This window comes from Molossus molossus, unplaced genomic scaffold (genome assembly GCF_014108415.1).
Source record: "Molossus molossus isolate mMolMol1 unplaced genomic scaffold, mMolMol1.p scaffold_m16_p_6, whole genome shotgun sequence".
Taxonomy (NCBI): domain Eukaryota; kingdom Metazoa; phylum Chordata; class Mammalia; order Chiroptera; family Molossidae; genus Molossus; species Molossus molossus.
Genome location: NW_023425399.1, coordinates 17094327 through 17108847, shown reverse-complemented (window position 1 = coordinate 17108847; position 14521 = coordinate 17094327). Strand labels below are relative to the sequence as shown.

The window sequence follows — 14521 nt, the reverse complement described above, 5'->3', positions numbered from 1 at the left end:
TCTGTGGGCGTGTCTGTCTACCCCTTTGACTGGCAGACCCTGGGGAGCAGAAGCCCTGTCCTCCCTAGCTGCCTCCCCTCCCCTCCCTGTTGCGGCCTAAGCCTGGGGTGCTGACCAAATCCTCCCTGCCCCCCGCAGGCATCACTCAAGAGAAAATCAACGAGATGCGGGCAGCTCCGGAGCAGCAGATGATCTCGGACATCCACTGTATGATCGCCGCGGGCCAGGACCTTGACTGGATCGATGCCCAGGGTGCCACGCTGGTGAGGACACGGGCCGGGACCAAGACCAGCTAGAGCTGAAGTGGGCCAGCACCTGGTGGAGGCCACACCTCTCCAGCTGGGGCTCTGTTTCCTCCCAGCCAGGCTTCTGCTGGCTTCCTGGCTCTCACCTCTATCTCCCGCCTTGCCTGGCAGCTGGTTTCTCTTTGCCTCTTCCCCTTCTCCATCCTTTTTCCATTCCCATGGTGCACTTTGTGATCACCGAGGGCTCTCTAAGAATGGTAATCACTTCCTGAGTGTTCATCACGTGCTGAGGATTTCCTGGGAGACTGAAATGGGGCTACTAAGGTCTGCAAGGTGGCATCCATCGTCGGAGGCCTTGAACGGGGCTGGGAATGTACTGTTACTATGGCTACATAACAAACTACCCCAAAACTCAGCATCTTAAAACAGCAAGAAGTATTTATTATCTCACATTGTTTCTGTGGGTCAGGGAATTGGGAACAGTTTGACTGGGCGGCTCCAGCTTGGGGTCTTTTATGAGATGGCAGTGAAGAGGTCAGCCAGGGCTGCTGTCGTCTAAAGACTTAACTGGGGCTGCAAGACCTGCTTCCACGGTGGCTGGCAAGTCCTTGGGACTTCTCTTGAGGGCCACTTGGGTGTCCTCACAACTTGATGGCTGCCTTCTGTAGTGTGATTGATCCAAGAAAGCATATGGTAGAAACAGCAGCACCTTTTATTTATTTAACATTTGTCTATTATTATTTTTTCTTTATTGATCTTTAGAGAGAGAGGAAGGGAGAGGGAGAGAAAGAAACATTGATGAAAGGGAACATTGAGTGGCCACCTCCTGCATGCCCCTCCCTGGGGATTTGGCCCACAACCTGGGCATGTGCCCTGACCAGGAATCGCACCAGCGACCTCTTGGTGCATGATCAACGCTCAGCCACTGAGTCACACCAGCTGGGCACAATACCTTTTATGGCCTAGCCTCAGAAATCACACACTGCCCCCTCACAATATCCTATTTGTTAGAAGCTAGTCACTCAATTTGGTCCACGTGGTCCTCACTCAGGGAAGAGGAATTAAGCTCCATCCTTATTTTTTTTATCCTCACCTGAGGACATTTTTCGATATTTTGTTCAGATAGAGTGGGAGGGAGAGAGAGAGAGAAACATCAATGTGAAAGAAACACATCGAGTGGTTGCCACCCACACGACCCAACCAGGGCTGGGGACAAACTGCAACTGAGGTACGTGCTCTTAGCGGGAACCGAACCCGGGTCTCTCTGGACCGCAGGCCGACGCTCTAACCACTGAGCCAAACCGGCCAGGGCAAGCTCCATCCTTTAAAGAGAGATGCATCAAAGAATTTGTAGACAGCCCTGGCCGGTTTGGCTCAGCGGTTGGAGCATCGGCCTACGGACCAGAGAGTTCGGGTTCGGTTCCTGCTAGGGTCATGTACCAAAAAAAAAAAAAGAATTTGTAGACATAGTTTAAAACTGCCATATTGGACCCCGGGACCTCTTCCACAGGGATCAGTGTATAGTAGGGTCTCAGTAAACACTGTTGCCTTGACCACAGGAGCTCTGTGACCAACCCCAGGGGAGAAGAGCTCACCTCTCTGCCTTTTCTTCAAGGTCCATATTGCAGATGTAATCATTCTCTGCAATGTGGCTGATATTTCCACCTCATTCTGCTCCACTCTCCTGGGACTCGGGTCAGGGAGAGGGCTAGCCCATCTCCACATGTGGGACCGACCTCCCTTAGGGAATGCTCACTTCTTTCCTCTGCTTCAGCTGCATATAGCTGGAGCCAATGGATACCTGCGAGCAGCGGAGCTCCTCCTGGACCACGGAGTGCACGTGGATGTGAAGGACTGGGATGGCTGGGAGCCCCTGCATGCGGCTGCCTTCTGGGGACAGGTAGTTCTCACCCCAGCGCTGTGGGAAAGGCCAGCGCAGGATCAACCTGCTGTCCTTTGGTATAGTAGTTTGTTCAAAAGAACGCAAGACCCACGTGAGGTGTTGAATGCAGCTAGTATATGGGCTACGAGAACACCTAGGGAGTTTGCAAAAACATTTGACAAGTTGTATTCTAACAGGATGATGATTAAATTTGCCAAATTAGAAAATCCCAGGGTTTCTGCTTTGAGTGTTTCTCCATTTGTTTCCCAGATACAAAACCCTGGTGGCGGTTTTGGCAGTCCCTCCACAGACACCTGGCAGCCCTAGAGTTACAGCTGACCCCCTTTTCTTCTGTCCCTTGGTCCAGGCATACTGGGGGTGGTGTCAGTCCATTGCATCCCAGGATTCCTGGCCCCCGGGTTCAAAGCCTTCCCTGGGAATCAACGTTCTTTGGGCCAACCATTCTTTGGGTCACATCCCAAGAGGCCTTGGACGTTCTTTCTGCCTCCTAGGCTCTCTGAGCCTGGGCAGTGGGAACATGGGCTTCTCCCTGTGTTTCAGATGCAAATGGCAGAGCTGTTGGTGTCCCATGGGGCCAGCCTCAGTGCTAGGACATCCATGGATGAAATGCCAATAGGTAAGTCCAGCACAACACCTGGTACACACATAGGCTTTCATCAATTTTTTGAAGGGCAGAGGGATAAATGGATGAATATATGGTTTGATAGATGCCGGATTGGTGTGTAGAAGAATAAATGAATGAATTAATTAATTAATAGATGATAAATTAATAGATAAATAGATGGATAGATAAATATATGGATAAGTGGATGGATTATGGATGGAGTATGAAATATGGATGGATGGATGGATGAATGGATGGATGGATATGAGGATGGGTGGGTAGAGGACTAACCTATAGGTGGATGACTGGGTCACTGAAAAGGTAGATAGATGAATGAAAGAATTAGGTGGGTTGAGTATATAAGATTTTAGCATCTTGACCTGGCCAGTTTGGTTCAGCGGTTGAGCGTCGGCCATATGGACCAGAGAGTCCTGGGTTTGGTTCCCGCTAGGGGCATGTACCACACACACACACACACACACAAAATATATATATATATATTTTAGTATCTTTGTATAACTTCTTGCTTGGGCTACATGGTACCTGCTTGTTTCTTTCTATTTTTTGTTGTTAATTTTCACCCAAGGATATTTTTTCCATTGATTTTTAGAGAGTGGAAGGGAGGGAGGGAGTGGAGAGAGAGAAACATCAATGTGACAGAAACACATCGATTAGTTGCCTCCCGCATGTGCTCTGACGGGGGGCCAAGGATCAAACCTGCAACCTAGGTACGTGCCCTTGACTGGGAATCAAACCCACAACTCTCTGGTGTGTGGGCTGATGCTCTAACCACTGAGCAGCACCAAACAGGGCAGTACCTGCTTGTTTCTATTGATACTTCTTGTGTCGGGGGAGAGTTGATAAGTCCTACTAGAAAGTATCAAAGGTGCATGACTCCTTCAGTCATAGCTGGGAACCTCAGGAGTTGTGACCATGTATGGAACCTGGGTTTTCCGTTCTTATTCTTCTCGAAGGACTGGGCTGTAACCCAGGACATAAGGGTGACATTGTTTTCTCCTCTCCCTGCATGCCCCAAAGGGTGCTGGGAGTTTTCAGTCAGTGGGAGGACAGCTCCCCTGATCTGGAGGGCTCTCGGGGACCACCAGCTGCCTCCCCCAAGAGACTCCTCTGCCCTTTCAGACCTGTGTGAGGAAGAGGAGTTCAAGGTCCTGCTGCTGGAGCTGAAGCACAAGCACGATGTGATCATGAAGTCCCAGCTGAGGCACAAGTCGTCCTTGAGCCGGAGAACATCCAGCACAGGCAGCCGTGGGTGAGTCAGGGGCCGGGCAGCCAGGGGTCCCCATGCGTGCTCCTGCCCGTGGTGCCCGGATGCAGCCTCCAGCACCCCATCTGTCCCTGCAGGAAGGTGGTACGTCGAGCCAGCCTGTCGGACAGGACCAACCTGTACAGGAAGGAGTATGAGGGCGAGGCCATCCTCTGGCAGCAGCGGAGTGCGTCTGAGGATCAGCGGACCTCAGCCTACAACGGGGACATCAGGGAGACCAGGACAGACCAGGAGAATAAGGACCCGGTGAGTGGCCCAGTGGCAGCCGTAGGCGGAGGACAGGGCCCCAGCCTGGTCTGGCCTCTTCACCTGAGAGCCTTCAGAGGGAGGTTAGCTGGGGAGGGCCCTTAAACCAGCTGAATCAAGTCTGGTGGTGGTGGCTACTGTGGTTCATGAGGCCAGAGCCGGGGGCCTTGGCACTCAGCAGGTTCTCATCATCGACGGGGAGGGAGTGAGCACCGTGCCTGCTCGTGCTCTGGCAGATCTGATCCCGGGCTTCCCAGAAAAGGGTTTCAGTAGGGCGGCCACCCCGGCAGTTAAGGACACTAAAACCCCCAGGGGATGTGCTAGTGGTGTCCTAGGCTGCTGTAACAAACTCTGCCTCAGTCGTCACATGGCCGTCTTCCTCGTGTGTGTGTCTGTCTCCGTTTTCTCTTATTAGAAAGACACCAGTCATTGAATTTGGGGCCCACCCTAACCCATTACGACCCCCATCTTAATCTCATTCTATCTGCAAAGATCCTACTTTCAAATAAGGTCACATTCAGAGATACGGGGTGGACAGTGTCACTCTCAGATTTGGGGGGACACTATTCAACTGAGCGCCGAAGAACTCAGGTCCATGCCTGGCTGTGTCTGCTGAGTGGGGCGGAAGTGTGGGGCCAGAGCAGAACTGCTGGAGACCAGAGGCCCACGGGACCCGCAGTGGTCTGCCCCCTTTGGTTCCACCACCACACAGTGAGCCGCCGAAAGCATTTCTAGGGAGTACTGCTTTGGCGGGATGCAAAGTGATTAGTTGCCCAGCGTGCACACACATCTCAAGGGGACCCTGCTTCCCTGGTGAGCAGGGAGGTCACATGTGGGCCTGTCTCAGCAGCAGGACTGGTGGTGCCTATGGAAGGGAATCCCCATCAGAGTAGCTGGCTGGGATGACGACAACTGGGAGGCTTTGTCCCATCTAGTCCCCAAGCTTGGGGACAGGGAGAAAAGAGTTGTAGGCAGAAATCAAATCACATTTTAGATGCCTCCAGCTCTGCTCTATTTTTTATTTATTTAAACATTTTAATATAGTTTTATTGATTTTAGAGAGAGAAAGGGAAAGGGAGAGAGAGATGCTGCCTCCTGCATGCCCCTCACTGGGGATGGAGCTGGCAACCCAGGCATGTGCCCTGACAGGGAATCGGACCCTCAGCCAACTGAGCCACACCAGCCAGGGACATGCTTTATTTATTTTTATTTGTGATTTATGCATTTCTTGGAGATCCCTGGAATTCTAAGTCAGCACATGGAGACTGCCTTCATTCTTAGCTGCAGAATATTCCATAAAAACATGCCATTTGCCTGTCAGTGAGGCTTAGTGGTTGAGCGTCAACCCATGCAAGAGGTCACCAGTTTGATTCCTGGTCAGGGCACATGCCCACATTGTGGGCCCAATCCCCAGTGCGGGGCATGCAGGAGGTGGCCAATCGATGTTCTCTCATTGATGTTTCTCTCTCTCTCTCCCTCCCCCTTCCTCTCTCTCTCAAATTAATAAAGAAAAAAATTTTTTAAAAAACAAAACACGCGCCCTGGCCGGTTTGGCTCAGCGGTTAGAGCATCGGCCTGCGGTCCGGAGAGACCCGGGTTCGGTTCCCGCTAAGGGCATGTACCTCGGTTGCAGTTTGTCCCCGGCCCTGGTTGGTTGTGCGGGTGGCAACCACTCGATGTGTCCCTTCACGTCGATGTTTCTCTCTCTCTCTCTCTCTTCCTCTCTCTCCCTCCCACTCTATCTGTGCAAAAAATGGAAAAAATGGAAAAATGTCCTCGGGTGAGGATAAAAAACAAACAAACAAACAAACAAAAAAACAAAACACGCCATGATTTCTCACCTGTCTAATGAGGGCTTTAAGGCTTTGCTGTCCTGGGGAGTGTATCTGAAACAAAGTCCTGGAAATGAGCTTGCAAAGGATTCATTCATCTTTAGAAACAAATTTTTTCAGCTGCTGTGACCTTGACCTCCAAGGAGACTGGCAGTTTCCATGCCTTCCTATTCCCCATACCCTTGCCAGCACTGAGTAACATCACTTTAAAAACAATTGTCAATGTGATCGGCAAAATTTTTGTTGTTTTAATTTTTGTCATTAATTATTAGTAAGGTTGATTATTTTAATTTTTTCCTGTGTTTTCATGCTGTATTTTGCCCTGAGCTGTATATTAGTGTTTTTTGTCCATTTTTTCTTCTGGGTGGTGGGGCTTTTATAAATGAACTTTTAAGAGCTCTTTATTTATTTGGGAAATTAGTCCTTTTCTGTCATATATGTTGCAAATATCATTCCAGTTTTGTCATGTACCTTTTGACTTTGTTTATGGTGATTTTTGCTAGGTTTTACATTTTTGTTATTGTCACATGTATCAACCTTTTCATTTATAGTTTCTAGGCAGCTCTAGTTGCCCAGGGATTTCCGGGTCAGAGGCCCTCTGGGCAGGAGCCTCTGCTGTTCGGAGTGGCGATATGCTGGGAACACAGAGGAGGGCTTGCAGGCGACCAGAACCCCCGCTGAGGTCGACTCCTGTGACAGGAGTTTACCAGTCACGTAACTGGGGAGTCTGGGCCCAGCTGGGTCCAGGGGCTGAATGCAGTCATCAGGACGCATTCTCTCTCTCTCTCCCTCCGTCTTCCTTGGCGTCAGCCTCACTGTCAAGCAGGCCCTTAGACATAGCATCTCCCCAGCCCCTAACTTGTGTCATTGTCACCACCCAAATGCCTACACAAACAGAACTTCTCTTCCCAGTCGTTCTAGCAAAAGGCCCAGGGTTGCGTTTCACCAAACCAGTTTCAGTCAAGAACCCATCCCTGAGCCAGTTCCTGTGGTGTATGTGTGGGCTGTCCAGGCCTGGGGTCTGGGGCCAGCCCTTGGGGCAAGGATGGGGGTTGGTCAGCCCTACTAGAACACATTGACTGGTGAGTTCCCCGAAGCAAAATGGAGGTCCTGTTACCCAGGCAGGGAAACTGGATGGGGTCAGGTCCAGACAATCAGGCCCTCAGCGGAGGTGCGCATGGGGAGCGGGTTCAGATCCTCCAGCCAGCTGGTGATGTTGTCCTTTCACTCTCAGAACCCCCGGCTGGAGAAGCCCGTGCTGCTCTCTGAGTTTTCTACCAAGATCCCACGGGGTGAAATGGACATGCCTGTTGAGAACGGGCTCCGGGCTCCGGTCAGCGCCTACCAGTATGCACTGTCCAATGGGGATGTCTGGAAAGTGCACGAGGTGCCCGACTACACCATGGTCTACGGCAACCCCGCAGTGGCTGACGCCACCCCGCCCTGGAGTGGCTACAAGGAACAGAGCCCCCAGACGCTTCTGGAGCTGAAGCGACATCGGGCTGCAGCCAAGCTGCTCAGCCACCCCTTCCTGAGCACCCACCTGGGCAGCGGCATGGCCAGGACGGGCGAGAGCAGCAGTGAAGGCAAGGCCCCCTTGATCGGAGGCAGAACTTCACCCTACAGCAGCAATGGGACCTCGGTGTATTACACGGTCACCAGCGGAGATCCCCCCCTCTTGAAGTTCAAGGCCCCCATTGAGGAGATGGAAGAGAAGGTCCATGGCTGCTGCCGCATCTCCTAGTCTCCATGTGACAGAGGAGGGAGATGCTCTGGGGAGGGGGGTCCCTGGGTTCCAGGCCAGCAGTCCTGTCCAGGGAGGCTTCAGAGGGCAACTGGGGGGGAGATGAGCTCTGCTTTCCAGGGGAATGCTGACCCCACCTCTCAGCCAGCTGCCCCCGGCATCACCCCTTCCCACGGTCTGCTTCCTGCTGCATTGTCTGCCATCAGAATCAAGGCCCCTCGCGGCTTCCTGACTCACCCTGCTGTCTGATTTTGGGAGGGAGGGCTGGACTCCAGTTCTATTGTTGGTAAAGGCTTCTCTGGACCAGAACTCACATCACACACACACACACACACACACACACACACACACACACACAGTATGAATGACAATTGGGCTCATGGGAAGCAGGTGGGACAGAGAATTTGTGCTCCATTACGGAGAGGACTGAGGTTAAGACTCAAGAGTTTTGTCACCACTGCCAATGTGCTTTAGCAGGAGAGGGGGCCTGCTAAGCTGAGACCCATAGTCCTGCCCAGAGTCCTGTCTGGGTCTGGGCCACCATCCATATCTGACTGGAGCAGGAAGTCCTCTCTGTGTTCAGAGGAAGCCATGAACCCACATGAGTAGATGGAATGGACACAGGCCTGCTCCCCACAGCCATGCCCATGCCAAGGGCCAGCTGTGACCCCCCAGGGGCCAAGGTAGCAAACCAGGCTATTCCATTCCTGGAATGATCCAAATCACATTTTGTTCGTGGGTAGAAGCATCAAAAAGTGGAGGGGGGAACAGAGTCAGTATTTCCAAAAGTGCATTTGCTAAAAAGATTATCTAAGGCTGTGAAATCCAGGCGGGAGGGAACTGGGTTTGACTGCTGTCATGGAGAATGTCATGATCACTAGGTTTTACTGACTTGTGCTGGGAAAATGAACTTCAGGGAGCAGCTTCAGCTGGAAGGGCTTCTCCAAGGAGAGGGGTTAATTCATGCTGGTAATTTCTCAGCCAGCCCTCCTCAGACTGAGCCATCAGAGGGAGGGGCTGCTGGGGCCCCCCACTCCCAGAGTGAATGGTCAGGGCCCCAGGCCCTGCTTTACCTTTTCTGGAATGCTCAGTGAGACAAGTTGCCGGTTGGCCCTTGTGAGTTCCTGCCTGGCCCAGGGGCTCCCAGACGGCTCCTGCCGGAATGGTGACACCCCAGAGCTGCAGATGCAAGGAGCCCATGGCCAACACCCTGACCTGCATTCAGTAGAGCAGTGGTGGGGCTGGAGTTGGGTCTCACCCCAGCTCTACAACTTCATAGCCCCAGCCTCCCTGGGGAGGTGGACACGGGCCTGCTCCCCACAGCCTCGCCCATGCCTGGGCCAGCTGTGTGACCACCCATCAATTCTCCCGAGGGGCAGGTGCCCACCCCCTCTCCACTGCATTCTCTCACGAGCCCATGCGTTGGGCACTGTCCACTGGCTCAGCTAAAACCTATTGGTGTAACTAATGAGTAGGCTTGTTCCCTGCTCTGTGCGCCTTTTATTTGTCCTAAAACTACCTCCTTAGAGCTCTGCAGGTGCCCCCTAGATCCAGATTCTGTAATATGGGGGACAAATCTGGGTTCCCTTTAACCCTCTTCTTTCTGAGCCTATGAAAAATTCTCCCAGGGGGCACCTGGGCCAGGGGGCTGTGGCTGGAGAAGTTCCCCTTGTACCAACCACAGCCTTAGTAACGGGTCTGCTGTTTGTCAGTCCTAGCCCCCACTGTGGCCCCCACAGCCATCCATAGCCTAGAGAGGGAGCTGGCTTCGGCCTGCCTGATGCTTTACCAGGAGTAGGTGACTCTTGGATGCAGGGAGGGTCACAGCACCAGGCCACCCCCACCCCAACTCCAGGACAATTCCAGTCTAGGGTGGAGGGGCAGGTCAGGAAACTGCAGACAAGTGTGTGTGAGGCCTCCTATGTCCCTGGAGTCTAAGGTGGGCTCTCCGTCATCTCAGCCTATGGCTGGAGCAGGGCAGGGATGATCTACAACACACATACCTTTGGCTTTAAAACAGTGTTCAGATTAGACTAACACTGGAATTTCTCTTGAGCCAACTTAAGCTGCAAACTGGGGAGTACCGAGGGAAGCCACACCCCTCAGGAGAGAGCTGTGCAGGTTGGGTCTGTTTGCTCAGGGCCTGGAGACTGAAGGCGTTTCCTGTCCACTCTAAGCTCTCTGGCCATTCCCTCCTCCCCCCTTGCTTCCTTCCTCCTGGGCCCTTCCTCTCCATCCAGAAGGCTGGGAATCCCGCCGATTCCCCAACAGCAGCCAACTGAAGACTCTTGAGCACAAGCTCATCTTTTCAGTCAGGGATAAACCATTCCCTGTTGGGGCTTCAAGTACCTGGGGTACTTTTCCTGTAGGTCTCTTGGGTGCTGGAGGACACGCTGGGGCCAAGGTCATCCATTTATCCACTCGTGTAGTTTATTGAGTAGTTGTGACATACCAGGCACTATGTTAGGTTCTGGGGATAAAGAAGAAACAAGATTGAGGAGACTGCTCTTTATGGTTTTCATCTCTTGAGGGCCATGGATGTCAGCAGCAGCCCATTCAGTTCATCTGAGATAAAGTGACTGCATCCTGGTCCAGCATCCCTTTGCTCTTCTGCTCCTAGACTCCCTAGAATATGAATCTCTTTAGCCAGGAGATAGCTGTCGACCAACCCTAGATGACATTTGCCATTAAATGCAGAAGCTGGATCTTGGGTTCCAGGCAGATACCATCCCAAGCCTATTTGGAGCTCTCAGGGTTCCTAGCTGCCTTCCGGCCAGCATCTTTGAGGCACTATATAATAGCAGTTTAGGTCAGTATGCGGAAGAATAAGGAGTCTGCAGTTTGCTGCCAAATGCATCTCAGGTTTGTAAACTCATTGTCTCTTGCTCATGTCTGCTATTATGTAGACATCCTGCCCCACCAATGGATAATGGGAGGACAAAGAGCTTCTCCTTTAACACGAATCTGCCTCTCTTCCGAGCAGGTATGGATCAAAGAGCTGGGACAATGCTGGCAAGGTTGACCAGATGCCCAGCTCCTGCTGCGACTTAGGTCTGGTGGCAGTTCCTGGCAGATTGAAGGAAGTTACTTCCAAAGCAGGTGCCACATGGCTCACTGTGAGCCCTGGCCCTTGCTCCCATCCTATGCCCCAGACCATTGAAAATTGATGGCTATCACCAGATAGTGAGTTTCTGGCCAATAACTCAGGGAAGCTGAATGAACCCTAGATCCAAGTCTACTAAAGACTTCAGGATGTAACTGATGAAACTGCTCTGCACTGTTTGATCAATTTAAGTGGATGTAAACAAGGGTATGTCCCCTGTCCTATCCCACCACAGTTTGCTGGCTTTGTAGTAACATAAGACTGTTTGGGTTATTGGTGTCAGATACCTTTTGATCTTGAGCTCTCTCTTCCACCTGCTTTCCCAGAGCAGGATCCTGGGGCACTTCCCAGAAGGCGCTCCTTATAGATGCTCAGAAGGACTATATTTAACTCTTGCTATTTTAGCCCAGGGGACAGCTTCCCCTCCCCCAGGGCACATAAGAGCAAAGGGTCATGTGGTCAGTGGATAACTCCACAGAAGTGATCCCTTTTCCACAAGCTATAGCCCTGTACTTGATAGGAGTCTCCTGCTGGCCATTTGGCCAGAAACCTGCTTCCCATGGGCATGCAAGTGCCATAGCGCGGGGCCTGGCTCTGCGCACCCAGGAAAAGTCTGCAGACCCCCAGCCCTCCGCAATAATTCACCAGACCAGAAGCCACTGATGTACAGAGAACACAAGAAAAATGTATTTTATGTGAAAAAAGTTAAAACTCTGTATACTGTATCAACAGCTTTGTGTAAAAATGGCAATCAAGAGAGTCTAATATATTTAAAACTTTTTTAAAAAAAAAAAATCCTTGCAGATCTTTGATATTGTATTGAAGTAACTTTCAGGTAACTCCTCGCCATGGGGCAGTGGTGGGCCTCGTGCCCAAGACCATGGCCCCAGCACATCCCAAAGGGGCATGCCCCTGGAGTGGCTTCCAGCTGCCAAGGCCTGTGATGGAATTCGCTGTTGAGTTTTTAATTAAGATTATTAAATTCCTTTTAATAACACCTGTTAGTGTGGCTGTGGTCATTGCCATGAGCGCTCTTGAACTGTGTTGAGTTGAATTCACAAAGAGGTGACGCCTGGGATAGAAGATGGGGAATCCCCCCTGCCACCACACAGAAGACTCTCCCAGGAGGCCCCTTAAGCAGAGGGAGCTCTGAGGTCTCAGATATGGAGCGGGTGTCTCTCTAGACTGGGAGATGATGAAACCCAGTGGATTCAAGAAAAGATGAATGATTGAGAATGACCTGCACTCTGTCAGTTTCCTTTGGAATTAGCATGGAGTCCTACAATAGGTCACCCTTTCAAAGGTCTGTCTGATGACATATGTATATGTAACAAGGCTGCTCCTCTGTTCTGTTCTGGGACTGAAGTGCACTGACCTGTTTTATCCTCTTGCCCCCATCCCACACCAATCCTTTTCCTCATTTAGCTTATAGTGAGGAGGTAAAATGCTATATACTACTTCACTTTATTACAACACAGCAGCTGAGACCCTGGTTATTCTGGCTTTTCCCTCAGGCAAGAGAGGCGTTGACAAGTTATGTGGTCACACAGCCCCAGACCATGGACCTTGTCTTTGTCATTCTCAGACATTTGTTGGTATCTCAGAAGAAGATGGAAAGAGTGCTTTCTTGGACCCTTCTGGACAATGGATGCCAGAGCAGGGACACAGGAAAGGCTGCACCCTTGGGCTTGAAAAGCTTCACAAACAGGGTGGGGATGGGGAGAGGATGGGAAGAACAGTGGCAGCTTTGCAGCCTGGGGCATCCATCCATTTAAATAGTTTATTGGTTTCTAAATAATAATGGTAACCTCTTACATTTAGGAAGCACTTTACAGTTGTACATTTGGTCTCTCATTTACACACAGAAAGTGAGGCCTGAAAATTGACTCTTGGATTTAACACTGGAGCTCATGATGACCTTGATAAGAGGTTTTGGTAGAACAAAGGAGGCGTAAGCTTGATTGGACAGGGTTTAAGAGAGAATGGGAGGAGAACAAGACAGCAAGTATACACAACTCACTTGAGGTTTTATGCTATCAAAGTGAGCAGAGAAATGGGGAGGAAGAAATGTAGGATTAAGAGAGGGTTGTTTTAAGATGAAAAACATTTCAGCATGTTTGGATGCTGATAGGAATGAACTAGTAAAGAGGGGAAATGGCCCTGGCCAGTTTGGCTCAGCGGTTGGAGTGTCAGCCTGCGGTCCAGAGAGACCGGGGTTCGGTTCTCGCTAAGGGCACGTACCTCGGTTGCAGTTTGTCCCTGGCCCTGGTTGGGTCATGCGGGTGGCAACCACTCAATGTGTCCCTTTCACATCAATGTTTCTCCCCCTCTCTCTCCCTCCCACTCTATCTGAACAAAAAATGGAAAAAAATGTCCTCGGGTGAGGATTAAAAAAAAAAAAAAGAAGGGAAATGAAAAAAGAAGGGAAATGGATGACCTGGGAGAGAGGAGACAATTGCTGGAGAGATAGATATAGGTTAGTAGAGGGGCTAGCAGCTAGGGCCCAAACGGAAATGTCAGTTGATCAATAGTAACAGAAGGCCCAGTATGTAGGAAGAGATGAGGATGGGTAGTTAGATGTGGTGAGAGCAGGTGGAAGTTCTCTCTGATTGCTTCTATTTTCTCAGTGAAATAGGAAGCAAATGAAGAATAAGAAAGAGGAAAAGATAGAATGAAGGAGGGAAAAGTAGGCTAGCAGGCACTTGAGATCATAAATTTAAGGCACAACCAGCCAGCCTGGTTGCGTTTTCTTTTCCCCAGTACTGTACGGCTGCTCAGGTGCAGGTGGAAAGTAAGTGGAGAGTGGGTTGGAGTTTTGCCAGGCAAAACCCCATGAAGTGAGAGAAGAGGAAGCGACCTGAGTGGGTATTATGATGGACCGTTATTTTGGAAGGAATGAACGAATGATTAAATGCAGGAGATAAAGGCGACATGGTTGGTCACGCCAAGCTCTGAGCACCCAGGTGCAGTGCGGTCCCGGGAGCTGGCGCCAGCCTCTCCTCCACGTGCCTAGGTTTGACAGCTCCGGGCCTTGTAGGGCGGGCCGGCAGGGGGCGCGCTACGACGGCAGGGGCTGGGCTCTCGGGCTTCAGTTCGGGCTCCGCTGCCTGCGTGCGCCGCCGGACCGTGGGGCCAATCAGGCCCGTCCCCTCTTTAGCGGACTGGGAAGAGTTCGGTGCCCGCAGGACCCGAGCAGTACGTCGGGGCAGGACAGAATCACGAGAGAGGAGCAAACGGATTTTCAAAGAAACACTGAAAAACCAACCGTTTTTGTGTTGTTTTTGTCTAAAACCTTATTTTAACATTTTAATACTACTTTGTAGAAGCTATTTAAACTGGAGAAATTCGGTTTAAAAAACAAAAACAAAAAAAACCCCACCAGAATCATCAATATTAAATTCTATGAAGCAACCCCAGAACGAAAGCCAGGGCGGGACCGCAGCCAGCCGCCAATGAGGAGACGCGGGGCGGGGCCTGGCCTGGGGCAGCCAATGCACGTCAAGGGGCGGGCCGTAGCGGTATACCCTGCATCCGAACTCATGCCGTTAGGAGAGAATAG

At 51.2% G+C, this 14521-nt stretch overlaps 1 protein-coding gene across 1 annotated transcript in view; it reads left to right on the top strand.

Moving 5' to 3' along the window:
- PPP1R16B (protein phosphatase 1 regulatory subunit 16B) overlaps window positions 1-11911 on the top strand; it is a 78648-nt gene extending 66737 nt beyond the window's left edge. The window contains exons 5-10 of the mRNA XM_036245013.1: window positions 139-263; window positions 2020-2145; window positions 2689-2764; window positions 3893-4022; window positions 4115-4283; window positions 7350-11911. Of these exons, the coding sequence (XP_036100906.1) occupies window positions 139-263; window positions 2020-2145; window positions 2689-2764; window positions 3893-4022; window positions 4115-4283; window positions 7350-7859 (1136 nt within the window). The 3' untranslated portion in view covers window positions 7860-11911. The remainder of the gene's footprint in view (window positions 1-138; window positions 264-2019; window positions 2146-2688; window positions 2765-3892; window positions 4023-4114; window positions 4284-7349) is intronic.
- Window positions 11912-14521: the final 2610 nt, after the last annotated feature.